The sequence below is a fragment of the Cynocephalus volans genome, chromosome 10 (assembly GCF_027409185.1).
Source record: "Cynocephalus volans isolate mCynVol1 chromosome 10, mCynVol1.pri, whole genome shotgun sequence".
NCBI lineage: Eukaryota > Metazoa > Chordata > Mammalia > Dermoptera > Cynocephalidae > Cynocephalus > Cynocephalus volans.
Window position 1 is genome coordinate 132,832,122 of NC_084469.1, and position 26,084 is coordinate 132,858,205.

Consider the following 26,084-nt stretch of genomic DNA (forward strand, 5'->3'; position numbering starts at 1 on the left):
CGTTCTCCGGAAGTGCGCTGGTAGGAGCGGAAGTGCCCGGCGGCTATGGTTGGCCTGGGGTCGGAAATGGTGGGCGGCGGCGGGGCTAGTGTTGGCCTCCTGGAGAACGCTAACCCCCTCATCTACCAGCGCTCTGGGGAGCGTCCCGTGACGGCGGGCGAGGAGGACGAGGAGGTTCCCGACAGCATCGACGCACGCGAGATCTTCGATATCCGCCTCTGCTGGGCGTGGGGGGCGGTCGCTGGGCTTGGGGTAGAGGGGAGAAGCGATGTTCCGCAGGTGGAGGAGCGGCGTGGGGACCGGGTCTTCCTGGCGGAGGGTTCTGAGTGGGCAAAGGCGCGGAGACCGCTTTCCTTCACTGGCCACATCTTATTCGTTCCATCAACGATCCAGAGCATCCACTGACGCTAGAGGAATTAAACGTAGTAGAGCAAGTCCGGGTGCAGGTAAGTTACTCTCAGCGTCCGAGAGAGACGTTGTTCGGAAGAATCAGAAAGGTTCAGCTGTGCATTAGGGGCTGGAGTTCTGTCAGCTCACGAACAGTTAGTGGGCTGTTTGGGAGGGAGGATTGTTGTGCTCATTTTATGGATGAGGAAACTGAGGCTTCGTAGAAGTTAGACGAACTTGCTCAAACCAGCCAACTAAGAAGAGGGGCTCTTTTCTGGATGGGTCGAGACTCCTGACATCTCCCCCAACCACAACCAGGTGAGCGACCCTGAGAGCACAGTTGCTGTGGCCTTCACGCCCACCATTCCGCACTGCAGTATGGCCACCCTCATTGGCCTGTCCATCAAGGTCAAGCTTCTGCGCTCCCTTCCCCAGCGTTTCAAGGTCAGTTGGAGCTGTGCCTGGGGGTGAGTGTCTGCTACTGAGGAGGAGGATATCAAAGTAGGGCCTGAAAAGATCCCAGCTAGTAGAGATGAAACTGGGAGGAGGCTTTCCAAGTTGGTGTGACAAAGAATAAAGCTGTGAGCTGGAAAGTGCAGAAAAGTAGTGAGGAATGTGGCAGGAAGGGCATTAGGGAGCTGTGGATTGTTTTGGACTAAGGATGCCTTTAAATCAACAGTAGTTTGTCAGTTCTTTGGATATAGTTGGAGTGGCTGTGGGTGGGTTTGGGGTGTAATAAAAGGGCCAGAGTCCAGGGACATGAGTAGGAGGAAGGATAAGCTGTAGTTAGCTGAGGACCTGCGGGGGAGGGAGCACGTGGGTGGGCACAGGTGGGTGGCTGCTCAGGCTCTGGTTATCTCCCTCTCAGATGGACGTGCACATTACACCGGGAACGCATGCTTCAGAGCATGCAGGTAAGTTTGGGCTGGTGTGAGTGTTTTGGCCTGGGGCTCCACGTTGTCTGAGGCTCCCCCTTTGCCACAGTGATTGGTGGGGCAAGATTAGGGGTTGGGGACTGGGTCATATTGCCAGAGACTCCACTGAAGGTGGTAGCCTGGACCAAAGCTGGCCTGACTTGAGTCTCCTGTACTTGCTGTGTCCTCCCCTCTCCCCAACCTCGAACCAAAGTGTTTCAAGCTTCAGCAGTACAGGAGGCAGACATAAGCAGCCAGATGGAAGGGGTCTGAAGAAGGCAGGATAGGTGTGGGCTCACGAGGTTGGAGTAGCTTGATCAAGGCTTGGGGTCCTGGGAATGAGGTTACAGGTGGGCCTTGTTGGTGGGGACTTCACCTGTACAAAGGCTCGGAGGTGGGGCTGGCTTGCAGTTGGCCAGAGCCTGGCTTTGACACTGTCCTTCCCACTCCCTCCTTCCCACCCAGTGAACAAGCAGCTTGCGGATAAGGAGCGGGTGGCAGCTGCCCTGGAGAACACCCACCTGCTGGAGGTTGTGAATCAGTGCCTGTCATCACGCTCCTGAGCCTGGCTTTTGACCCCCAGCCTGCACACTGGTGTCCTGATCCCAGCTCCACATGGCCTTTTTTTTGTTGAATCACTGACAATGAGAAACTAACATTTTGCATTTTGTAATGCAGCCTTAATTTATATTCATTTCCCAGCATGACTTAGCATCTTTCATCTTGGTGGAGTCACTTGGGGTTTGAGAGGGGGTGGTAGTTGTGAGTGCCTGTGCAGGATGGATCTATGAGGTGCAGTTTATTTATTTATTTAAAAAATTTCTGTCAGTGTTTTGATTAGGGAAAGTTGCAAGTATACCAAAATAAAAATTTTTGAAAAGGAAAGTGTAGTGTATGAATATACCCATGTACCCACCACCACCACTAGATTCAACAGTTGTTGACCTGTGGAACACTGGCCTTATTTTTGTGTATGTATGTAAATATATTTGAGTAAGCTGCAAAGACGATTCTTTACTTTTAAGTACTGCATCCTACATGTATAACTGTAAACCCATATAACCACAGTACTTTTATCTGACCAAAAGATGAGCAATTCCACACCACCATTTAATATACAGTCATATAGGAATTTCCTCAAAATGTCATTCATAATTTTTTTTTAATTAAAAATCAGACTGCAGTCAAGGTTTATGTATTGCATTTTGTTGTTAACTCTCTTTAGCCTCTTCTAGAAATGTCTCTGTCACTCCCCACCATTGTCCATTTTGGCATTGACTTTTTTTCTTTTTTTTTTTTAATTTTAATTTTTATTGAATCAAAATTGATTATACATATTTTTGGGTTTCAACATTGAGATATGTTGATCAAATCAATATTACTAGCATATATATTGTTACAAATTGTAATTATTTTTATGCCCCTTGTCCAATCCCTCCTCATCCCCCTTCCTCTCCCCCTGCCCCCTCTAATCACCCTAGATTTCTTCTCTCCCTCTGAAAGAATAATGGTTACTTTGTTGATTTGCTGCCCAAATGATCTGTCCAATGCTGAGAGGCGTGATCAGGTCCTCCAATACTATCATACAGCAGATGTCTCTTCCATCACTATGAAATGGACTCTGTGGAGACAGACATCCTCCTCCTTTCTTTATCTCTGCTGGTGACTCTCCTTGTGTCAACTCACTCCAGTGTCTAGTGGACCATCTGTGTGTTGGTTGTGGCATCTAGCCGCCTTTGCGGCAGTCATGGTTATCATGGTGGCTATGGGGGGCCACCCATATGGAGGAGATGTTTTGGCCTGCTCTGTGGTGCTGGCAGTGTGCCTGGTTGTGGAGAATGTCTGATCCCCAGTTCCATGCCCTTGGTCGCCAAGTGGGTCCCAAGGCACTGGCACAGTGTGCCTGGTTGTGGGAGGGGGGTCCAGTCCCCTTCTCCATCTTGGCACTGACTTTTTTGAGAAGTCTGGGTGAGTTGTCCTAGAGAAGTTCCAGAATCTGATTTGTTCCTTGGTCTGCTGTCTTTCCTGTAAACTGGAAGTTGGTCCAAAGGCCTGAGTGAGTTTGGTTCTGAGTTTTTTGTGAGAACCCAGGTGTATCTTATGTATTCTGTAACACCCACCATTAGGTGTATGATGCCAGCTTGTCCCACCTTTGGTAATTCTCAGTCTGGCCCCCTGGTCAATGCTGTGACATCAGATTTCTCTGTTGAAAGAAACCTGAGGCACCCTTTCCATCAGCCCTCCCAGAGACATGTGTCACCCCAGGTGCTGGGTGAGAGGGAAGCTTAGCACCATGAGGTGATGTGCTCAGGTCCTGGACTTCTGCCTTCCCCTGGTCCTGTATTCAAAGTACACTTGGTCACCTGGACAGACCGTGGGGCTTAGACCTTGGCTCAGCCAGTTAGGAGCCCTTTCCCAGGGTTCCTTGCCTCAAGATTCCCTGTCTCAGGCTCTCTCTGAGGATAAATGGGAATATTAAGAAGTCTTGCCCAAGCCTACCCCAGCCCTGCTGAGGCTCGGATATGTGTGTGGGCAGAGACCTCAGGGAGCCTGGGCACTTGGCAAATCTGTTCTTGAGGGCTTGCTGGCAACATTGAGCCTGTCCTGAGTGGGCATTTTGCCGAGGGCTGTACACTTACTAGCTAGTCTGTTCGTTCTTCATTCAGCCCTGGGGGCGGTTGCCATTCTTTATTATCCCCAATTTGCAGGTGAGGAAATGGGCTTTTTGAATAAATAATTTACTACTCAAGACTTACAGCCAGGCAGTATAGGTGAATCTGAGCAGCTTGTCAGGTGCTGCTCAGCTGGCAGGGGGTGCCGTTGCCTCCATAGAAGGGCCTGTGCCCACCCCCAACCCTCAACTTCTGTTGCCATCCCAGCTCCCTCTTAGAAGGGAGTAGCTTTGCCACCCAATGTCAGAGAGGGGGCTCAATCTGACTGCCCAAGATTAGAGAGGTGAAGCCAACAGCCCATGTCGCTCAGAATTTCTTCATCTGTGATATGGGGGTAGTCATGGCAATCACTTGGGGCTGCTCTGTGGAGATATAAAATGGATAGGATGATTTTCTAGGCATTGCATCCCCGTTTGCCACAGATGAAGAAGCTGAGTGCTCCAGAGAGGCAGGGTGACCAGCCAGGTAGTCATGCCTCAGGGGGCCTTCCTGAGCTTTAGGCCTTACCATGTGTGTACCTCTGCCCTGAACCTCTGCCCTGACAGTCCCCATCTGTCTGAGGTGGCCGTGGTGTCTGTGTTTAGCTGGGGATGGGGGTCATAGGGGAGGCAGGTGTTGCTGAGTCATTCAGCTGGCCCATCCTGGCATCCAGGCTGTGGTGGGTGAGGGACAGCAAGCTGTTCATGCCACAGCTGGCATATCAGATAGTCTCCTGGTCAGTCTTGACTCATCTGTTCCTGGCCCCTGACAGCCTTCAGGGACGCCATCTGTGCATACTGGGCCAGCACCCAGGGAACTTTCTGGAACCCCAGCTGCTGTCTGAGGACACAGGGGTACAGGGGCATTGTGAAGTTTGAGGTCCTTAAAACCTACCACCATGTATGTCTCGCTCTGCTGTTTCTGGCCTGTGTCTACAGAATGGGAACAACAAATCATAGCTAAATGAGATTGAACTGGGGATTAAATGACATGTATGAACATGCCCAGCTATGTCTATTTTTGCTCATCATCCTGCCCCCAGCACTAGGCCCTGGCACACAGTAGGTACTTAGTAGAGGTCAGTGGAATGAGTTAAGCCTTGGAGCAGAGACGCTGGGGCAGGGGGCTGTGGTGTGAGGAGCGGTGGGGACACTGAAGCCCAGCCAATTTCCCTTTGCAACATTTGGTTACCTGAGGGAGGGGAGTGGGTGTGGGCTCCCACAGAGAGGAGATGGGTATGGGGGAGAGGGGAGAGGTATCTGCATCCTTCCCAAGATCTGGACCCCTCTCCTGGGCAAACCACGATCCTAGAGAGAATGGAGCAGAAGAGGAGGGCCCATGGATTCACTCACCCTGCCCCATTCAAGCAAGCGTGATGGGTAAGAATGTTCTTATCGAGCTATTACTGTGTGCCAGACTTGAGCCAACTACTCAAATAATAGTAGCATTTCATGTCATTTATGTGTCATAACAACCGCCGGGAAGACATTATCCCTGTTTTACATGGGGGGAAACAGGCTCAGCCAGTATAAACCGACAGAAGTGAAACAGCTAGCAAGGGGCAGAGCTGGGATTTGAAGCACAGGGTGTCCAAGGGGTTTTCCAGTCTCAGTTCCCATCTCAATTCCTTCTGGGCAGCCAAGCTCAGCCCAGAGAGCTGGGAGAACCAGGTGGTGGGAGTGCAGGTGTCTCAAGGTCAAGTCCTGGTGTTGGTCTCTGGGTCCCCTGGTCATACGTAGACTTGTGGTGAGTGTCTCCAGCCTGTTGGGGCAGCCACTGGAATGCCTGGGGCCTGAGTGGCCTTTTGTGGATACAGTTTCCTAGGCAATGAAGAAACACTGCTGAGGTCAAGTGCTTAGATTACCAGAGGGGAAATCTGGTCCCCTGCTGAGAAGGGCCATAGCTACCCCACACCCACCCTCTGCTGGACTCCCAGGGGCTCTTTCCAGTGGCAGTCATGGAGGTGGGGGGGGGGGGGAGGAGGTGTTTTAGTCCATTTTGTGTTGCTATAACAGAAATACCTGAGACTGGGTAATCTATAAGGAAAAGAGGTTTATTTGGCTTATGATTCTGGGACAGCTGCATCTGGCATGGACCTCAGATTGCTTCTACTCATGGCGGAAAGTGGCAGGCAACCGGCAGGTACAAGCAGATCACATGGCAAGAGGAAGCAAGAGAGACGAAGCAAGAGAGAGAGAGGTGCCAGGGTCTTTTTAAGCAATGAGCTCTCGCGGGAACTAATAGAGCAAGAAATCACTCATTAATCCCCCCGCCCCAGGGAGAGCATTAATCCATTCCTGAGGGATCTGCCACCATGACTCAATCAGTTTCCAACACTGCCACATTGGAGATCAAATTTCCACATGAGTTTTGGAGGGGACAACACATCCAAACTCCATCAGGAAGCATAAGTCGCCCAGCCAGAATTCCTGATGGGAAGTGGTACATTGGCTCTTGAGACTTCTGTCCTCTGACAGGAGGCTCATCCCATGACTCCCTGTTCCCACTGAACTCATCCACGAAGCCAGAGCCAGCATAGGGCTGCCCAGGCCTCCAAGATCCCCCAGGACCATGGAGAGGACACAAATGGCAGACCACCCATCAGACCAGCTCTCGCCTACTTTGGGGACCTCAAGAACAAGAGGGCCCTACACGAACCCATTAACCTTACCTAGCCAGGCCCTCATCAATCCAAGGCCTTCTTAGGTGTTGCCACGGAAACTGATGCAGCAGCCAGAGAGTCTGGCCCAGGTCTCCATGACAACCTAGGACAGCTCACCAGGTTTCATCCATTTGTAATGTCATGAGCCCCAAATGGGTGCCTTCCACCCCCACAACTTATCACAATCAAACGTCAGAGTCTGATAGCAGATCCCTGTCACAGAACACTTCACAGCCTGTCTACCTCCAATCGTCACACACCTCAAAGGTGGGCAAGGGATAATAGTTTACGATGCCTTGTTTATTTATTTAAAAAGATGACCAATAAGGGGATCCTAACCCTTAACTTGGTGTTGTCAGCACCATGCTCTCCCAAGTGAGCTAACCAGCCATCCCTACGTAGGGATCCGAACCTGTAGCCTTGGTGTTATCAGCACCACACTCTCCCAAGTGAGCCACCGGCTGGCCCTATGATGCCCAATAAATAGCTGGGTATCCAGAGGCAGCACAAAGGAAGACCAAGTAGGCTGGAGGCAGAGTCAGGTCTAGAAACCAAGTCGCCCCACTACATCTCCTTCCCTCTGTGCCCCAGGCCCTCATCCTAGGTCTGGGGGGAAGGGGGTTGAGCTCTGGGCAGTTGTGGCACCAAGTGGGGACTAAGGCACTCCCCACCCCTTGACCATTTTCTGCAGTTATGCCCCTCCTGGGTAGGGGTTTGAATGTCTAGGCCCAGATGTGCCCTGAACAGGTCCAGCCTGGGGCTAGAGGGAAGGAGAGAGACCCTGAAGGCTCTAAAGTGGCTCTCTCCTGCTGGCATCCAATGCCTGTCTGCCTGGATTTCCCCACCTCTGGGCAACCTCCAGCCCAGAATGACCAGGAGTAGAGCCAGGGGCAGATATTTTTAGCAGACTGGCTGGCAGCTGCTTGGTGGGTGCTGGGAGACAGGGTAGAGAGTTCATCCTTTCCCTTTTCTGGGCTGGTGTTTCCTCCCCAGGATGCAAGCACACACCTGCACATGCAACACATTCTGCATAGCCCCCAATGCCCCCAGCTGTCCTGTAAGGGCCCCCAGGGTCTGGGGAGGGGGGTTGGTGACACCAGACTTTGCCCTGAAGGGCAGGGTCATTAAGGAGAATCTTCAACTCCCCAGGACAGGGAAGGGAGTGGAAAGGATTTGGCATTAAGGCTGGAAGCCCCAGTTTAGTACTCCTAAATTCTAGCTCACATCTGGACCTGTGGGGAGTGGGTGTTTTGGGCAGAGAGGGTGGATCTCTTTCCGGCCCATAACCTTTCTACTTGCTTGGGCAACAGGCCAGGACTGGGAGAGAGGGAAGGGAAAATTCACTTCTAAAGGGCCAGACTTAATTCTTGACTAGAGGGGAGTTGCTGAACTTGGATGGTCTGGCTTACCGCTCGCTCCGTCCCCTTCATACTCTCCCCCCATTCACACACACTCACCTCCTTCTCCCCGCCTCGCACTCGCGCACGCGCGCACACACTCGCTCGCTCAGACCACACTCCTCTGCCCCTCTACTCCCATACAGCTACCCGCGCCGCCCCTGGCAGGTGGGGCGGGGGCTCGGTGGGAGTGAGGTTCTAAGAGGAGGGTGGGGGATTCCCCTGGGGGGGGGGCGGACACGTCAGTCCCCGCAGCGGCGTGGGCGTGGGCGTGGGCGGGCGGAGGCTTAAATAGGCGGCTGTGGAGCCCGGACCCAGCGCGGACTGGGAAGGCGGCGGCTGCAGCAGCTGCGAGGATCCGAGTGTCCGAGCCCGTGCCTGCGAGTGGGTTGTATTCGATCCCGGCTCCTAGCCCTGACCGTGTCTGTGTGCTAGTGGGTGAGTGTCCCGGTGGAGCGGGATGAGGGTGGCTGCGCCGTCTGGGTTGCGGACAGATGGGCCAGGCGCGGATGGGTCACGGGTTAGGGAGGGCGCACGGACCATGGTGGCTGGGAGTGGGCTGCGGCAGGTCCTGGGCCCCGAGCATCTCGCCTGACTCCGAGTTGGGCAGGCGCGTCCGGATCCCGCCTCCCCCGCGGCTCACCCGGCCATCCCGGTTCCTCGTCCCCCAGACGGCATCGGACGTGATGACCCTGAATGGCGGCGGCAGCGGAGCTGGCGGGAGCCGCGGCGGGGGCCGGGAGCGCGAGCGCCGTCGGGGCAGCACCCCCTGGGTTCCGGCTCCCCCGCTGCACCGCCGGAGCATGCCGGTGGACGAGCGCGACCTGCAGGCGGCGCTGGCTCCCGGAACCCTGGCAGCGGCCGCGACCGGGACTCAGGGCCCCGGGCCGGACTGGCCCGAGGGCTCCTCGGACTCGCTCAGCTCAGGCGGCAGCGACTCAGACGAGAGCGTTTACAAAGTGCTGCTGCTGGGGGCGCCTGGCGTGGGCAAGAGCTCCCTGGCGCGCATCTTCGGTGGCGTAGAGGACGGGCCTGAAGCCGAGGCTGCAGGTGAGTGGAAGGGGCTATTCAGGGGAGGGAAAATCCCAGGACTGGACTGAACTGGGGACCGTGACTAAAAGCGGCAAATACCCTGGGATTCTAAAGGCACTTCCAGAATTTTGCTTCTACCTACCTATTTCACCGATGGGGAAATTAAGGGAGAGGTACCCCTCCCCTACCTCCCCCCAGCATTTGGTAGAGGAAGAAATGCCCAGAGTAGAGGGCCCAAGGCATAGATAGGACTACTCTGGGCGATGGCTACAGGACATCCCTCCCTGCCAGGGCTGGCAGGAACATAACTGGGGTTGGGGGCTTTTAATAGCCAGCTGGTGACCTGGCTATTGGCCTCCTGCCTAGGGCACATGTATGATCGCTCCATTGTGGTGGATGGAGAAGAGGCATCACTCATGGTGTATGACATTTGGGAGCAGGTAAGATGCAGGCTGAGACCAAGGACAGGAGTTGGGAGGGTTGAGCTGGGGTAGGGACCTGCTGGGAGTGACGGGCTTGTGGCAGGAGCATGAGTACCCTTGGGCAGGTGTTTTTGTGTATTCCCCAGGATGGGGGCCGCTGGCTGCCCAGCCACTGCATGGCCATGGGGGATGCATACGTCATCGTGTACTCAGTGACAGACAAGGGCAGCTTCGAGAAGGCCTCAGAGCTGCGGGTCCAGCTGCGGCGGGCACGGCAGACAGACGATGTGCCCATCATCCTTGTGGGCAATAAGAGTGACCTGGTGCGCTCTCGTGAGGTCTCCGTGGATGGTGAGCAGGCAGTGGGTTGGAGAGGGAGGGAGATCCTGGCTGGGGTCCAGTCAATCTTGGCTCACCTCGAGTCCCCGCTGATCATCAGTGGCTAAAAATGTTCAGGAAGAAAACTAAGAGGGGAGGGAAGGGGGAGAGAGCTGCTGCCTGCCCACAGGTCTGCCAAAGGCCTGAGAGGGCTAGGGAAAGAACCAAGGCCGCTAGGGCAGCTGGGGCACCTCAGGCCTCTCCTCTCCTGCCCCCTTTGGCCCTGGCCTGACAGGTGGGGGGGTGAGGAGAATGCAGGGAACCATCCAGGAGGTCAGAGGCTAGATTCCAGGCCTGGGCCAGTCTCGATGTAGACTTGGCCCTGGGGAGGACTCTTCCCACTCAGGCTCAGCTTCCTTCTCTGTGGCTCGCAGGACTGAGTCCCTCACAGGAAACCAGCATTGATTTGGTGACATTGTCCTCCCAACCCCTTGCAAGTCCACTGGGTCATTTATCATGTATTACCAAATCCTAACACACCAAGCTGTCCAACATAGTTGTCGTTTTCCTATGTTGACTACTGCAGTATTTCCATTTAAGTATCAGATTTCAAATTATTTAATTTAATGAATCTTCTTTTGTGGGCCACTGTTTTATGGGCTCTTTAAAAGCAGGCACAGTGGGGTGACCCAGCAGTGCACAGGGCCCTCAGTACAGGATCTGGGGTCTCTGTGTTTCTGGGGAGGACCCAGGGCTCCCCCTTCCCTTACCCACAGATTCCTGAGTGGTAGCTGCCATGGGGTGGCCAGGGTTTGAGTGGGCTCCTCACCCACCCACCCTTTTTTTAATGGTGCCTGGCTGTCCCCACCCATACCAGAGGGCCGGGCCTGTGCTGTGGTCTTTGACTGCAAGTTCATTGAGACATCAGCGGCGCTGCACCATAATGTCCAGGCACTGTTTGAAGGTGTTGTGCGCCAGATACGCCTGCGCAGAGACAGCAAAGAGGCCAATGCACGACGGCAAGCAGGTACCCGGAGGCGAGAGAGCCTTGGCAAGAAGGCGAAGCGCTTCTTGGGCCGCATTGTAGCACGCAACAGCCGCAAGATGGCCTTTCGCGCCAAGTCCAAGTCCTGCCACGATCTCTCGGTTCTCTAGGCCCCACGGGCTCTCATGGCGGTGGGCAGATGGATGGATGGTTGGTGGGCTGGCCCAGCCAACCGCCCTAGGTGCCTCAGGGCTGGCCTAGACTTGGGGCCCCTTGGAGCTGCCAGCCGGGCATCCCCCACCTCATGGTCATGGACAGACAGATAGTGCTGCCCAGGGAGGTGGCTCCCAGTGGCCAGTGAGGACTGGGCGCACGTAGATGCGTGTGCAGGCCCATGTGCATCCCGAGCAGCAGCCTGAGCCCAGCTTGAGGGATAGGCCTGTGTGTGGGGAGAGGATTCTGTCCTTCTCCACACCCAGGGTGTGCATGCCCTGGAGGTAGGCTGTTCAGTGTGGTGGCTATTTGTTTACATGCAGATTTTTGTAATAAATACTATTTCTTGATATGCCAGGGCTGTTCGCTCTGTCTTTCTTCCCATCTGGGGGCTTCAGGAGCAGGGAGGATTTCTGAAGTTGAGGACTGGGGGCTCATTGCCCCATTCTAGTGTGTGGCCTTGACTGTGCTAATGCCTGGGCCCAGATACAGCCAGCTGGGACTGAGGGAGCAGGTTGGGGGTGGGGCCTGGTTGGGAGTCCAAGGAGTAGGAAGAGACACAAACCCCTCCAAGCCCCTATTATCCAGATCCTTTTCCTCCTCAGCTGCCGTTGACCGCCTGATTGAGGGTTTAATCACCCACTGTACATAAAGGGAAACTGAGGTTGCCCAAGAGAACATGCCCTGTCCTGGGTCTCGCAACTGGACAAGAACCCTGGGTTTGGCTCCATAGCTGGTGTTTTTGCCCTGCTCCCTCCAGAGTGGCTGGGGATCAGCTGAGGTGGGGTGGGGGTGAGGTGGGGAGTGGGGGGGATTGGGGAGAACTCAGAGACTTCCATGGTGAGGAGGCAGAAGGCAGCTGGTTTAAAAGTGGGTTTAAGGGAGGCACACTCAGGCAGACTTGACTGCAGATGGCTCCTCTACCTCCTGGCTGAGGGGCTACTGAGGGGGCCCTCACTGTTCTCTCCACTATGAGTAGCCAGGCTAGAACATCCCATGCTCAGCATTGGCTAATTCAGTTTTGGTGAGAACAGCTCCCTAGAGCCCTCCCTGCCTGGAATGAGAGGTCTTGCATTGGTGTGGGAATGTGTGCCTGTGTGTTTATGGCTAGAGATGTGCCTGTCTCCCCACCCATCCATGCCTGGGAAGGGGGGCCCATGGCTCCCATACCCTTCTCAGTGCGGGTGCCTGCTAGGAGTTTACCTACATGGTTTCAGGCACATGCATCTTCATTTGGTGATGGGTAGGAAGTGGCTGAGTGGGTATACGGGTCTGCCCATCTCCAAAGCCTGGAGGCAACCTTGGGGCAAGGTAGGGGACAGCCTCTGAGGAGATTGCAGGCCAGAGTCCATACACTTCCTCCCACAAAGCCCTGAGAGTCCAAACAACCTGGTTAGAACCCTGATTGCAGCCTGTTTAATGGCAGGAGGAGGTTTGTGGGCTGCTCCTCAGTGTGTGGGGGGGGCCTGTGAGCCTCACCCACATGCTCCCCAGGGCAGCGTGAACAGCTCAAAGCTGCTGCTGCTACCTCCACCCCCACCCACATACTTCAAGGCATGTGGAGGGCATGGTTTTCTCAGAGCAGGTGGGGGTCCCCAAGCCTGTAGAGGAACCCAGGCCTTCCTGGCTCTGCCACTCATTGATTGTATGACCCTGGGCAAACCACTCAGCCTCTCTGTGCCCAGTGTGTGACATGGGGACAACACCCCCTTCAGAATGGAATTATGAGGATATGTGCTCAGAGCAGTGCTGGGCGCACGAGAGGAGCTCAGCACATGTGAGACCCCCTTTAACATCACCACGCTGCACTGCTTCAAGCTGGGTGCCCAAGTGACCCTGAGGCAGACACTCAGCTTGTGACAAGGTGGGGGGCACCTGAGGGGTCCTGGCCCAGCTTCCAGCCTGGGAGAGACTAACCAGATATTCAGTGGGAAGGACTTGAGGGAGACCATGGGAAGCACCAAGGATGGGGAGGGTCTGGAGACCAGGATCTTCCCACCCTCTCCCCTTGTCTCAGACTCCCAGGCTTCAGAAGCTTCTGCTGGCTCTGCTTGGCTGCCCTGACTGGGGGAAGGGCTCCTGGTCAACCCTGCAACTCCCTCAAGGTCACCTGAGCTGGTTCAGTCTTCTCTTTCCTTCTCAGAGACATGAGACTGTCCATTGTCCCAGCCCTGTCGATGTTCAGTGGACAGTGTGAGGACTTGGGGAGCCTCACGGAAGCTCACAGTCTGCTGCACCCCACCAGCATCGGTCCCACTCTTGGGTGGTCTGGAGCCCCATATTCCTAGTTCAGGTCATGCACTGCTCATCCATCCTTCATGTGCAACCTCTGGCTCCTTGTCTTAATTCCACAGCCAGTTGGGAGCTGCCAGGGCAGGGTGAGAGCCAGCTCATTGCTGGGTCCCTGAATTCGTCTCTGGAGAGGCTCCCAGTGAAGTGGAAGAGACACAATGACAATCTGATATCCTCTGTGCATTGATAGAGGTAGCATATGACACCAGAGTTGGGGGTGGATATTCCCAGAAGAGGCCCCCGTATTAGTCCATTTCTGTTACTTAAGACAGAATACCTGAATCTGGGTAATGATAAAAAAAAAAAGAGGTTCATTTTTTACAGTTTTGGAGGCTGGGAAGTCCGCAGTCCAGGGGGCACATCTGGTGGGGACCTTCTTCTGGGTGGGGAGTCCAGGGTATCACATGGCAAGAGCAAGAGAGCTAACCACACTCTCTCCTTACAAAGCCATGAAAACCCCACCCATGACAACCCATTAAACCATCAACCCATTACTCCACAGTCCTCACAATCCAATCACCTCCTAAAGTCTCCACTCTGTGTCACAATATTGGGGGTTAAGTTCCAACATGAACTTGGGGGGACATTCTTTTTTTTTTTTTTTTAAAGATGACCAGTAAGGGGATCTTAACCCTTGGTGTTGTCAGCACCACGCTCCCCCAAGTGAGCTAACCGGCCATCCCCACACAGGGATCCGAACCCACAGCCCTGGAGTTATCAGCACCACACTCTCGCAAGTGAGCCACAGGCCGGCCCTTTGGGGGGACATTCTAACCTGTGAACATAGGGGAGGTTTCCTGGAGAAGGGAATATTTGAATGGAATACTGCAGCATGAGCAAGGTGCTTACCACACAGGTGAAAGGCTGGGAAGAGCATTCTAGGTAAAAGAAACAGAGTGTGCAAAGGTGCAGTTGCAGGCTCTGGTGCTTGGGAGATCGATTCTGGACCCAGAGAAAAAGTAGTGTCTGAGCCCAGAGAGCCAAGGAATACCCAATGGGCTGTGTAGGGGTTGAGGAAGTGCCAGGCTGATGATCTGCCCACCTCCCGGGGCTGGCAGTCACGGATGCTGAGCAGCTCCCAGCTTTCCAAAGTCAATGAGTAACTTGGGGGGCTGGGTGGAGCCAGGCCTGCTGCTGAGAGCCAGTGGTGTTTTCCACTCCTAAGCAAGTGGGGCTGGACCGCCTACCTGCTCAAGTGCCTGCCTTTCCCTACCCCAGCCAGCCCAGCCTGGCCAGAGCTCCTTGGAGAAGGAGCCCTCTCTCTCGGTGGCTGGACCACGGGAGGCAGCCTTGGGCACCAGCAGGTGAGGGGCTGGGAGTGGAGGAGTGGGCAGGACTGAGGCTGGGGGGGGCAAGGAGAACACTGCCCTGCCCTCCTGTTGTCCAGGGAAGAGTTCCCAGGGATCCATCGTAGAGTGGTTGTCGATTTGTCAGTGCTCTGTGTGCCCAGCTCCAAGCTGAGAGCCAGAAAATGCCAAGGTGAAGGCAGGGTTCCTGCCCTGGGAACACTCCGTGTCTGGAGGGTAGCAATGGGAGGCAGGACAATGCTGGAGACCCTGAGCCACAGGACCTCTGTTCCAGGAGGAATCCTGTGGTCAAATCCTCCATGACCTTGGCCAGGCCTTGCCCTTTAGGCCTTGCCTGCCACATGAGGTGACTACAGGAAGTAACTCTCAGAGTCGTCAGAGTCTTTCCGGCTTCAAACTTTTGTGATTTGGGGGGATGCTGGAAAACTACCTCTTCGAGATCTATGAGCTGGGAGGCTATGATGGGAAGGAGACAAGGTCTGGAGGTGAAACTCCTATAGAGTCCATGTGGGCGCAAGAGCGAAGAGATGGGCCTGGGGGTTTCTGTGGGCCTGGCCGAGGAGCTGGACACTACTCTGTGGGTGATGGGGAGCCACAGGCCCTTAAAGAGGAGGAAGAGCAGGCCAGTCTGTAGTGAGATTCCTCTGGCTGTGTGTATGGGATGGAACCCCCTCCTCACTGATCTGGGCTGGATCCTCACTGCCATGTCCCTTAGGCCCATCCTGACCATGGTTCCTGCCTGGCTGTGGCTGCTTTGCCTCCCTGTCCTCAAGGTGAGCTGGGCCTTGCCCCTCTCCTTCAGGTCCTGGCCTTGGGGTTTGATACCTATGGGAGTAGTACAGGGGGTGGGGGTCTCAGAGCTAGGACTCTGGGCCTGTTGCGGGTCAAGAGGTCAAAGGCCAGAGGGTGGATGGACTAATATGGACAGGCACAGGGAAGGGGCAGAAATTCCCCCTGCTGTCAGGTGCCAGTGCCCAGACAGGAAGACAGAGCCTGGAGACAAGGTGAGAATCCTCCCACAGGCTCTCCCGGAGGCCCAACCTGCGGAGCTCTATGTGGAAGTCCCAGAAAACTATGGTGGGAATTTCCCTTTGTACCTGACTAAGGTGAGCCTAAAGCTGGGTGGGCTACCTTCCCCCAAGGTCCTGCTTCTCCTACCTCTAGCATCCCTTTCTCTTTCTTGCTCTGTCTCTTTTAAATCCTGCCTTCCAGAAGAGTACATGTTACAGTGTGAATGACTAACAAGATTTTAATCTTAGAGGAAAGTAGAGCTTTTAGTGAAAGAACAAAATATCGGTGGTGAGGTTTCAAACTTCAGAAAGAAGAGCAGGGAGTATTGGGGAGTATCAGGGACAGGGAAAAAAGCTCTGGCTTTGAACCTCAAGCCTGCTATTTACCTGCTATGTGACTTCAGGCAAGTGTCAGCCCTTTCTGAGGCTCGGTTTCCTCACATATACAATGGGTTCGTTGGGTGGAGGGGGCATCCCCAGGCCTGGTCCTCACTCCATTCACCTCTGTTCTCCCCCCTGCACTAACGCCCCTCCACTCAGCTGCCGCTGCCCCGTGAGGAAGCTGAAGGCCACATTGTGCTGTCAGGGGACTCAGGAGTGGCAGCTGGGAGCCCCTTTACTGTGGATCCAGAGTCTGGATTCCTGCTGGTGACCAGGGCCTTGGACCGAGAGGAGCAGGCAGAGTACCAGCTACAGGTATGGCTGGGCCAAGTGCAGGGGAGAGCGGGCCAGGCAAGGCCAGCACTGACTACCTTTGCCTGCCAGGTCACCCTGGAGACTGACGATGGACGTGCCTTGTGGGGCCCACATCCTGTGCTTGTGCGTGTGAAGGATGAGAATGATCAGGTGCCCTATTTCTCCCAGGCCACCTATAGGGTTCAGCTGAGCCAGGGCACCAGGCCTGGTGAGTGCCCAGGGCAGCCAAATTACAGCCAGCAAGGTTAGGTGGGCACTGATGAGATAGCAGAGAGTAAAGAGATGGCCAGTCAGCACAGAAATAGGGCAGCTAGGGTCCAAGCTGTCCCTTCCCCTTTCTGTCCCATCCTGCACCCCCGAACCCCACTGAGGGTCCCATCCACTCTTAGCCTCAGTTTGCCGATCTATTAAGTGGGGTGAAAAGCTGTGGCTCACCTCCAAAATCCTGATATAATGATGGATATGGAAGGAAGAACCAGGCAGAGATAGGGGAGGCATGGGAGACTCTCTCTACCTTCCATCTCTTACAGTTTACCCTCCCCTCACACAGGCATCCCTTTCCTCTTCCTTGAGGCTTCAGATGGGGACGAGCCAGGCACAACTAACTCTGATCTTCGCTTCCACATCCTGAGCCAGGCCCCACCCCAACCTTCCCCAGACATGTTTCATCTGGAGCCTCGGCTGGGGGCTCTGGCCCTCAGCCCCAAGGGTGAGCCTGAGCTGGGTGTGATGGGGAGGGAGGGTCAGGGCAAGCTGGTGAAAGAAGGTGGCATCTGGGCTGCAAGAGGATGGGTTAGGGCTTGAGAGATAAAGAAGGAAAGGGCATTCTAGGTGGTGAGAGCCAAGGCAGCAGGCCATGCTTGAGCCACACGCTGAGGCAGGACCGTGTGTCGAGAGTTAGGAAACGGTGTGAATGGAGCTCCTCAGCTCCACACTCCGGAGACCTGGGCCTATGGGACAAGGATGGAAGTGGGCTAAGTGCTTGTTGCCTAGGAGGTTGCTGTGAGACCTCAGGACTGATGGCTGGAGAGACTGGTGCTTGGGAGCTCAGACCAGAGGCACAGGCTGGAGATGCAAAGAAAAGTGAATTACATCAACCCACCAGCCACTCATTCGCCCATTTGCCACCCACCCACTTGTGCAGTCCATCTGTTCAACACTCATTCATCCAAACACTCTCCCATTCACACACCCAAACCCCCATCTTTCCACTCACCCAAACCTCCATTCATCCACCTAATCAACCATCCATTCATCCATCCCATCATCTACCCATCTACCCACCTCCCCATCCTAGTGATCCATCTACCCCTCCAGTCCATCGATCATTCATTGGATAGATATGGAAGTGACTTTGCAAACTATCAGGTCCTGGTTATATGCTCACAATGGTGCTAAAATTCCCTCTCATCCCTTGGCCAAGAGAGTGTCCTGAACATATGCCATATGGTTGGCTGTGTGTTTGGTACCTTGCTGATGAGGATTCCTTGGCCCCTGCTTTCTGGCCTGATCAGCTGACCATCCTACCCCTTCTAGGGAACACCAGCCTAGACCATGCCCTAGAGGGGCCCTACCAGCTGTTGGTACAGGTCAAGGACATGGGCGACCAGGCTTCAGGCCACCAGGCCACAGCCACCATAGACATCTCTGTAGTAGAGAGCACCTGGCTGCCCCTAGAGCCTATCCACCTGGCAGAGAATCTCGAAGTCCCATATCCACATCACATTTCCCAGGTGAGTAAGTGGCTGTCAGTGGCTGACACAGCCCTATGGGTGGTGGAGCTGGGCCTGAGTCTTGTGGACATTTGGGGGGTGGGCCTGGGACCCTGCTTGACCTCTGCTCCTCCTCCACTCTCTTCATCACTTTAACATGGAGTGGGGAGTTCAAGGCTCTGGGACCAGGTCCACAGCCCCTCAGCTGCCATTTCCTGGCAAGCATGGCTCTGGGCTCTGACCTCCCGAGCTTGCCCAAGGCTTGCTCAGGGAGAACAGCTGCCACCTCCTGCTGCCATGAGGATTGTCACCTTAGACGAGGAATGTCTCAAGCCTCCTCTAGGAATGCCCTAGAGTAAGGCCCAGCCTGAGAGGAAAGAAAATAAAATAACCTGGCACTTTGGGCAAGGTCCAGGCTTGGACCAGGGCAAGGCCACTATGGAGTTAACGCAACAAGGGCCCCCAGTGGAAGGACCCTACCTGGACTCCAGACCCAGGGAGGGCAGCAGCTTGCCTGGAGTCACACAGTAGTTGGGGACCAGGCTCCTTGCCCAGTAATCAGTTGGGGCACAAGGGCTGACATGGAGTGTTTCTGCCCCTTGGCCCAGGGTGCCCTCATTCTGTGTCCCCCTCCCAGGTACACTGGAGTGGGGGGGATGTGCACTATCAAATGGAGAGCCAGCCCCCTGGACCCTTTGATGTGGATGCAGAGGGGAAACTCTATGTGACCAGGAAACTAGACCAAGAAGCCCAGGCTGAGGTGAGGTGAGCGGGAAGCCAGGTATGCAGGCTGGGGGTGCTTGGTCTCTGTTCAGTTGGCTTTTGGGGGTGTCACATCCCCCACAGATGCTGAGGCATTGGAAGAGAGCCCAGAAAAGCTGGAGCTGCCCTTGGCTCTGACCTATAGCTGCCCTTGGCTCTTGCCCCCACTGCCCACTATAGTACCTGCTCCAGGTTCAGGCTCAGAATTCCCATGGCGAGGACTACACAGAACCTTTGGAGCTGCATGTGGTGGTGATGGATGAGAATGACAACGCACCTGTCTGCCTCCCACATGGCCCCCCAATCAGCATCCCTGAGCTTAGCCCCCCAGGTGGGTTATGGGCCTTGTCAGGGAGCGGGGAGGAGTGGAGTTCCTATGACCATCCCATTTTGCTCTTCTTTGGGGTGGGGACCCAGTGTCAGGCCCCCATATCAATGTCCCTCCCCAACACACACACACACACACACACACACACACACACACACACACACACACACACACACACACACACACGAGCTCAAGTTCAGTCCAGCACAAAAGAAGAGTGGGTGGGGTAAGTCCGCCAGGCTGGGATGTGGTCCTACCCAGGTGGGTTCTGTCTTGCAGGTACTGAAGTGACTAGGCTGTCGGCCGAGGATGCAGATGCCCCCGGCTCCCCCAATTCCCACATAGTGTATCGGCTACTGAGCCCTGCCCCTGAGGAGAGGGCAGAGGGGAAAGCCTTTGAGCTGGACCCTACTTCAGGCAGTGTGACACTGGGGGCTGTCCCACTCCAAGCTGGCCAGAATATTCTGCTTCAGGTGCTGGCCATTGACCTCGCAGGAGCAGAGGGTGGTAAGTGCCCTGATGATCACTCGGGCTCCCTGCCCCCTCTGCTCCTACCCTGGCCTCACCAGTACGCCCTCCCCTGCCTCAGGCCTCAGCAGCACATGTGAGGTGACAGTCACGATCAAAGATGTCAATGACCACGCCCCTGAGTTCACCACTTCTCAGGTAAGCAGATGCTGGGGAGGAGACCTTGGGAAGGGCACTAGTTGGGGGCTCACCGCCCCTCTCCATTTCTCCAGATTGGGCCTGTAAGCCTCCCTGAGGATGCGGAGCCCGGAACTCTGGTGGCCACACTCATGGCCACTGATGCTGACCTCGAGCCTGCCTTCCGCCTCATGGACTTTGCCATTGAGACGGGGGACACGGAAGGGATCTTCTGCCTGGACTGGGAGGCAAATTCTGGTCATGTCCAACTCCGACTACACAAGGTAAGGGGCTGGGCGGAGGGGACAGGGGCACACACATGCACACATGCATGCCTAAGTGACCTGGGCCTTCCAGAACCTCAGCTATGAGGCAGCTCCAAGTCACAAGGTGGTGGTGGTGGTGCGGAGCGTGGAGGAGCTGGTGGGACCAGGTCCAGGCCCTGGAGCCACGGCCACAGTGACTGTGCTGGTGGAGAGGGTGATACCAGCCCCCAAGTTGGACCAGGAGAGCTACGAAGCCAGCGTCCCAGTCAGCATCCCAGCTGGCTCCCTCCTGCTAACCATCCAGCCCTCAGACCCCATGAGCAGACCCCTCAGGTGAGCTGAAAGCCCAGGCCCTTACCTAGGCTGGATCTCCCTGTGCTTCCTAGGGATGACCCCAGGGTCACAGAGGGCACTCACATTATCCATGGCCTGGAATATTACTCAAACTGTGGCTAATGCCAAGGTTATAACTCCTGGAGGGGATCAGGGCTGGATGGACTGGGCAGGCCATGAAGGGGGGTGTTTAGACCCCATGAAAGCTCAGATTATGCCTCTCCATCCTCAACCAGGCCCTCCCTTCAACCCCCCGCCTAGACTGCAGCACAGACAAGGTTATTCCCAGGCTCTGAGCCCATCCCAACTCCTGTGGGGTGATCTGGAACTAGTGAAGTTGAATCAGGCCCTTTAGGCTCTGATAGTCCCCTTCCCACAGTATTCATTGTTCAAGTCCCCCTTGCCACCCACAACAAGTCCTGTAGCTGGGGAGTGGGACTGGGCATGCTGGACACTATTGCTGCCTGAGTCACAGACAGGATGTGGAACTGGAGGAGGTTACAGGGCCCTGGGGGTTTCTGGGCAAGACCCCATATGTAATCCCAGTGTGTCCTGTCCTCCCCTCCCCCCTTTCTCTGGGCCTCAGGTTCTCCCTGGTCAATGACTCAGAGGGCTGGCTCTGCATCAAAGAGGTCTCCGGGGAGGTGCACACAGCCCAGTCCTTGCAGGGTGCCTTGCCTGGGGACACGTACACAGTACTCGTGGAGGCCCAGGATGCAGGTATGGCCAGGTAGCTGTGGGGGCCTCTGGGAGGGAGCACAAACCTCAGATAGACAGATGGGCAGGACTGAGCTTCCTCCCTGAGACCCTTGCAGGCACCCACCCAGTCCCAGGCAGGAGAGAGGGACAAGGAGCTGGGTCCAGTGTCCCTCTCTGGGTCTATCCTCAGGTGCGTAGGCCTGGCCTCTGCTTCCCCTCTCCAACCACCCTCCTAGCTGGACACTTGAAATCCCCCAGCACTGCCCCTTTGCCCCTGGAGTGCTTCTCAGGGTGTTGGCTTCAGGGACAGGCTGGGGGCAGAGAGTACAGGGCTGGAACCAGGAGGTAGAAGAAGGACCAGGGGCTGCATCTGGGACAAGACTGCTGGGAGATGAGCTGAATGCGGACACTGAGGCCAGGTGTGGAGGACTCTGAATGCTGCTCTGCCAGGATGAAGAGCTGGCTCGGGGCTGAGTATGCTGGGTAGGCAGGTTTCAGCTCTGAGCTGAGCTGTCCTGTGTTACAGGGCAGACTCAGCACGGTGAGCCCCTCTACAGCCAGGGCAGTTCTGCATTGCTGGGCCCTGGCATCAGCAGTAGGGGTAGTGGCAAGGGCAGGTTTGGCATCCAGAAAAGCGCAGGTGGGCCCAGCAGCTGTTCAGATAGTTAAGGAGTGAAGTGCATTGTGAGGAAGAGACCAGCATGGGGTTGAAAATGGGATGGAGAGAAGTGGCTGGATGTCAGGGGCACCAGCAAGGTGACACCAGTGGGCTGTGGGGAGAGGGACCAGCCCAAGGACCCTGGAGCTCACCCCCACCCCTGACAATGCCCGGGCCAGCTTTGCATTGCTTCCTCTGCAGATGAGCCAAGACTGAACACCTTTGCAACCCTCATGATCCACTTCCTGAAGGCCCCTCCTGCCCCTGCCCTGACTCTGGCCCCTGTGCCCTCCCGACACCTCTGTACACCCCGCCAGGACCATGGCATCATTGTCAGCAGGCCCAGTGAAGACCCTGACCTGACTAGTGGGCCCAGTCCCTACAGCTTTTCCCTTGGTCCCAACCCCACAGTGCAGCGGGATTGGCGCCTCCAGCCTCTCAATGGTGTGTGGTGGGGGAAGGGAGGGAGGCTGTGGCCAAGGCAGGGAGGGGGTGTCACTTGGAAGTGAAATGCCCTTCTATGGTGGGGGTTGGGCTGGACCTAGAGGGAGCAACCTCCAGAGGGCCTGTTCAGACTGGTGACCCTGATCATTGCCTGGGTTCCCAACAGGTTCCCATGCCTACCTCACTCTGGCCCTGCATTGGGTAGAACCACGTGAACACGCAGTCCCTGTAGTTGTCAGCCACAATGCCCAGATGTGGCAGCTTCTGGTCCGAGGTGAGGCTGGGGTGTGGGTGCAGCCAAGGTTGGCAGCCTGCAGTTCCTGAGGGAACCACTGGGATTCAGGGGACAGGGCTGGGTATGGTGCATGCAGGCTCACAGAGACAGCACATGCCTGTGCACACTTGCACATGTGTGGCCGGGCACACATACCCAGGTGCCCACAGGCACACACACAGAGGAGTATACACCTTCACCACCCTTATCTTCCTCTACCCCTCCCCTCCCATCCAGTGATCGTGTGTCGCTGCAACGTGGAGGGACAATGCATGCGCAAGGTGGGCCGCATGAAGGGCATGCCCACAAAGCTGTCTGCAGTGGGCATCCTCGTGGGCACCCTGGCAGCCATAGGTAACGGAGGCTGGGCTCCTGTGGGGGGGGTGCAATGGATGTTTGGAGCCACAGCCTTCCAATAAACAGTGCCCCTTGTACCCATGGTGTCCCAGGTCTGAAAAGGGAATCCCCCAACTCTCACAGTCATCATCATCATTGATAACAGCAATTACTGTTACTTTATCCTATGAAAATGTGACTGTGTCAGTCCCTATGCCAAGCACTTTGTGTGAATTATTGCATGGAATACTCACCACAGTTGTGAGGTATATCCTGGTATCTCCCCATTTTGCAGATGTGGCCACTGAGGCTAAGAGAAGTTAAGTGACTTGTCTAAGGCTACACAGCCAAGATGTGACAGAGCCCAGGTCTTTTTGGTCTAATTCCTTCACTCTAAGCTACCCTCTTTATCCCTTTTATTTCTTTAGCCTCCTACATTTTTCCTTACTAGTTTTCTTTGCTGGTTCTAGCACAATACTATGATGTACCTTTCTCTTGGAGGTCCATGAGAACAACTCACTGGCTCCTAGGTGACCTCCACCCAAACTGTCCCCCAGAGAAGGGGACAATGGAGGCTGAGGTGTGCTGGGGCAGCCTCAGCGGAGGCGAGGGCCTGGTGAGGGCCAAACAGGCCAAGCAGTCAGGCTTCTCCAGGCAACAGCACCACAGAGTTATATGCAGTCCAGCCTCAGGGATGCTGTCTAGGGAATGTCATCTTTTTATTAAACTAATGCCAATAGCAGGAAGTTCCTAGTGATGGACAAGTTCCGCAGCCCCTTCTGAGGATTGATCCATGCCTTTCGGGCCCCTCAGGCTTCTTCCTCATCCTCATCTTCACCCACCTGGCCCTGGTGAGGAAGAAGGATCTGGATCAGCCAGCGGACAGCGTGCCCCTGAAGGCGGCTGTCTGAATGGTCCCTGAAAGCTCAACTGGGAGCTTGGCCTTTTGTTCCAGCCAAATCCACTGGGAGTGGGCCCAGCACCTGAAATCCAGCAGGGGCTGGGACAGAGTAGAAGCTCCTCTGCCTGCCCTGGGGCAAAGTTACCATCACCAGACATGTCCTGAGAGCCTGAATACTGACTTTATGGGCTGCCTGTGGGAGCACTCCAATGGCAGCACGTTTGTCCAATAATAAAGCCTTAGAGATCTGGGCTGGGCCCGAAGGGATTGCTGTGCCTGTGTCTGAGTGTCCATGTGCATGTGCGCATGCATGTGCATGGGTGTGCACATGCCTGCCCCTTCATGCCTTTCCCATCTCCTGATGCACAGAAAGGGTCTGGGGGCTTGAGGGACAAGACTGGGGTCCCCTGTGGGGAAGGACATAGGGGCATCATATGGGCTGTTGATAAGATCTTGGGGCCTCAGCAAGGTGGGTCATTTCCTTGGGCATCCAGAGCCTACTGGCTGCAGACCCTGGGTGGGTTAACTCTGTGCAGGTGATTTCAAGGAAGGTTGTCTTTGAGGGTGTCACTTCCGTGTTTTCCTGGACATCACCTTTCTTATGGGAGGGCACAACCTTGTGAGTCTGTGTCCTCTGCTCATGTGTGAACACACTTGTGTCCCTTTGCACGAGTCACCTGCACACAGGGGTGGGCAGTGGTCCCTCAGTCTCAGGGGGCCTGGGCAGGAATCTTGAGGGCCCCATGGGGCTGGAACAGGAGAGGTAAGGCTGAGGATGTGTCCTTTTGCCCCAGCGCAGGCTTCAGGGCAATTCTGGTTTCACACACAGGTCGGTGATCTCATGGAGGCATCTGCAGAAATTCAGGGAAGGGGAGTCACTCAGATGGACACCATTGGGGTGGGACAGGAACACCTGTGGCTCACCCTGGAGCTGCCCTTGCCCCAGGTGAACCCCTGCCCTTGGCCCAAGATTAAACCATGGGCCTGGTGCCCTACTGAGCCCTGAGCACACCTCCAGATTGACCTTCAATCCCTGAACCTTGACTGACCCCAAACACCTGCTGCTCCTCCATACCCACTTCCCAATGGTCTCTGGGGAGCCAGAGTGGGACTTGCTGTCCCAGGCACCCTGAACTGGTGATGGTAAATCACGGGGAAGGGAGAAAAACAACTATGTGAGGCCCAGGCCCTATTTTTAGGAGATAATCTCTCTGCTGCTGGCAGATTCTGTGGGAGGGGGCCAAGCCCAGCCAATAGAGAAAGGGCGGGCATCCTAGCCAGTCTGGGGGAGCCTGGGAGACTCAGCCAGGATCCCCAGTCCAGGGGATGCACTCTGAGGCTGGCCCCAGTCATCCTGGGTTCCAGTATACCCACTGGAGGCTAAGCTGACTATCCTAGCCACAGCAGGGATTCCCTGCTTCTCTGAGAGGATCCTCTGCTCAGCCTGAGCCCACTCAGAAGTCTTCAGGGTGTAAAGGTCTTTGGAGGTAGCATCTCATCTAATCTTACCATCAACCTGCAAGGGCAGATTATTGGCCCCATTGTCCAGTGGATCTTGAAGATCAGCGAGGTTAAGGGCTAAAGAAGGGAGTCTTGGAACCAGGGCACAAGATGGAACTGTTTGGCTTAGGTCCATGTTACCTCTCTAGAAGTGTCCACAGCCTGGTCTGTGCTCCCACAAGGTCCCCCAGAAGGGCTTAGAGATCAGCCAGGTCAGCTCCTTCTTGCAAAGGTGGGAAGGTGAATTGGAAAGAGATTGGGGGACCTTCTTAGGTTCATACAGCCAGTGAGATGCAGCACCTGAGCTGGAGCAACCCTGCTCTCTGGGTCCTTGTTCTGGCAGTGTGGAGAGGTAGATAGGTGGGTGGATGGGAGAGTGAATAGATGGATGGGTAGGTAGATGGGTGGATGGACGAATTGGTGGGTAGATAGATGGGTGGGTTGGTGAGCAGGTGGGGGGGGCACCAACAAAGCAAGCAACTTAAGGCGTCTGCCCCAGTTTGAGGGCTTCATCCTTGGGCTCCAGGCCCCAGGTCACTCCTTGGTTGTGTCAGTGCTGAGGCTGACTACAAGCCCCTTCCCCGGGGACAAGGGTTCAGTTTCCCTGATCATCTGTGGATATAAACCTCTCCTGTGATCCTCAGCCCCATTCTATAGAGGAACGTGAGTATCAGAGAAGGAGCGTGGCTTGTCCTGGGTCACAGAGGGAGAGAAACAGAAATCTGGCCCTGGTCTCCGGGCTTGGCGGTGGGTCAGTCAGTGCTTACAAGGATTTATGCTAGTGAGGCCTGTCCTCACTCTGCAGGCAGGGCCTAGACCCTGCTGGGGAAGGTGGGGCATAACCAGTGGCTCAGTATGTGTAAAAGAGCATGTGATCCATGTTCCGCTCATCTCTGCTGTGTGTTTCCAGGTAAATTGCTTTACCACTCTGAGCCTCAGT

At 55.4% G+C, this 26,084-nt stretch overlaps 3 protein-coding genes and 1 long non-coding RNA gene across 5 annotated transcripts; 3 read left to right on the plus strand and 1 right to left on the minus strand.

The window, feature by feature from the left end:
* Positions 1–26: 26 nt before the first annotated feature.
* On the plus strand, positions 27–2,186 carry LOC134389566 (cytosolic iron-sulfur assembly component 2B). 2 transcript variants are annotated; one of them, XM_063113124.1, is made up of 5 exons: positions 27–208; positions 367–446; positions 706–831; positions 1,256–1,301; positions 1,767–2,186. In XM_063113124.1, the coding sequence occupies exons 1-5, from the start codon at positions 46–48 to the stop codon at positions 1,862–1,864; spliced, it is 513 nt and encodes a 170-aa protein (XP_062969194.1). In that variant the 5' UTR covers positions 27–45; the 3' UTR covers positions 1,865–2,186. The 2 variants fall into 2 exon arrangements, with proteins under 2 accessions (XP_062969194.1, XP_062969197.1); XM_063113127.1 differs by having other exon boundaries at positions 706–854; positions 1,767–1,852.
* A 3,208-nt stretch (positions 2,187–5,394) lies between these two features.
* On the minus strand, positions 5,395–8,186 carry LOC134388308 (uncharacterized). The gene is made up of 3 exons (XR_010024630.1): positions 8,072–8,186; positions 6,624–6,717; positions 5,395–5,772 (listed from the first exon to the last, which is right to left on the minus strand). It is a non-coding gene; the product is annotated as an uncharacterized LOC134388308 (long non-coding RNA).
* A 131-nt stretch (positions 8,187–8,317) lies between these two features.
* On the plus strand, positions 8,318–11,333 carry RRAD (RRAD, Ras related glycolysis inhibitor and calcium channel regulator). The gene is made up of 5 exons (XM_063111242.1): positions 8,318–8,449; positions 8,683–9,061; positions 9,410–9,483; positions 9,612–9,816; positions 10,661–11,333. The coding sequence occupies exons 2-5, from the start codon at positions 8,698–8,700 to the stop codon at positions 10,936–10,938; spliced, it is 921 nt and encodes a 306-aa protein (XP_062967312.1). The 5' UTR covers positions 8,318–8,449; positions 8,683–8,697; the 3' UTR covers positions 10,939–11,333.
* A 3,086-nt stretch (positions 11,334–14,419) lies between these two features.
* On the plus strand, positions 14,420–23,911 carry CDH16 (cadherin 16). The gene is made up of 18 exons (XM_063111340.1): positions 14,420–14,577; positions 15,296–15,353; positions 15,603–15,686; positions 16,131–16,286; positions 16,356–16,494; positions 16,837–16,995; positions 17,823–18,019; positions 18,636–18,758; positions 18,941–19,091; positions 19,368–19,595; positions 19,678–19,754; positions 19,829–20,017; positions 20,091–20,332; positions 20,919–21,052; positions 21,891–22,133; positions 22,300–22,407; positions 22,645–22,761; positions 23,557–23,911. Exons 2-18 carry the CDS (start codon positions 15,309–15,311, stop codon positions 23,652–23,654), a joined length of 2,490 nt encoding a protein of 829 aa, XP_062967410.1. The 5' UTR covers positions 14,420–14,577; positions 15,296–15,308; the 3' UTR covers positions 23,655–23,911.
* Positions 23,912–26,084: the final 2,173 nt, after the last annotated feature.

Excerpts from the sequence above, each read along its gene's own strand:
- LOC134389566 (XM_063113124.1), top strand. The coding sequence starts at position 46 with ATGGTTGGCCTGGGGTCGGAAATGGTGGGCGGCGGCGGGGCTAGTGTT. Across the intron at positions 209-366 it reads CGACGCACGCGAGATCTTCG|ATCTTATTCGTTCCATCAAC; the intron begins ATATCCGCCTCT and ends TTCACTGGCCAC. Across the intron at positions 447-705 it reads TAGAGCAAGTCCGGGTGCAG|GTGAGCGACCCTGAGAGCAC; the intron begins GTAAGTTACTCT and ends AACCACAACCAG.
- RRAD (XM_063111242.1), top strand. The coding sequence starts at position 8,698 with ATGACCCTGAATGGCGGCGGCAGCGGAGCTGGCGGGAGCCGCGGCGGG. Across the intron at positions 9,484-9,611 it reads TGTATGACATTTGGGAGCAG|GATGGGGGCCGCTGGCTGCC; the intron begins GTAAGATGCAGG and ends TGTATTCCCCAG. Across the intron at positions 9,817-10,660 it reads TCGTGAGGTCTCCGTGGATG|AGGGCCGGGCCTGTGCTGTG; the intron begins GTGAGCAGGCAG and ends CACCCATACCAG.
- CDH16 (XM_063111340.1), top strand. The coding sequence starts at position 15,309 with ATGGTTCCTGCCTGGCTGTGGCTGCTTTGCCTCCCTGTCCTCAAG. Across the intron at positions 20,333-20,918 it reads CCCATGAGCAGACCCCTCAG|GTTCTCCCTGGTCAATGACT; the intron begins GTGAGCTGAAAG and ends TCTGGGCCTCAG. Across the intron at positions 22,134-22,299 it reads GCGCCTCCAGCCTCTCAATG|GTTCCCATGCCTACCTCACT; the intron begins GTGTGTGGTGGG and ends GGTTCCCAACAG.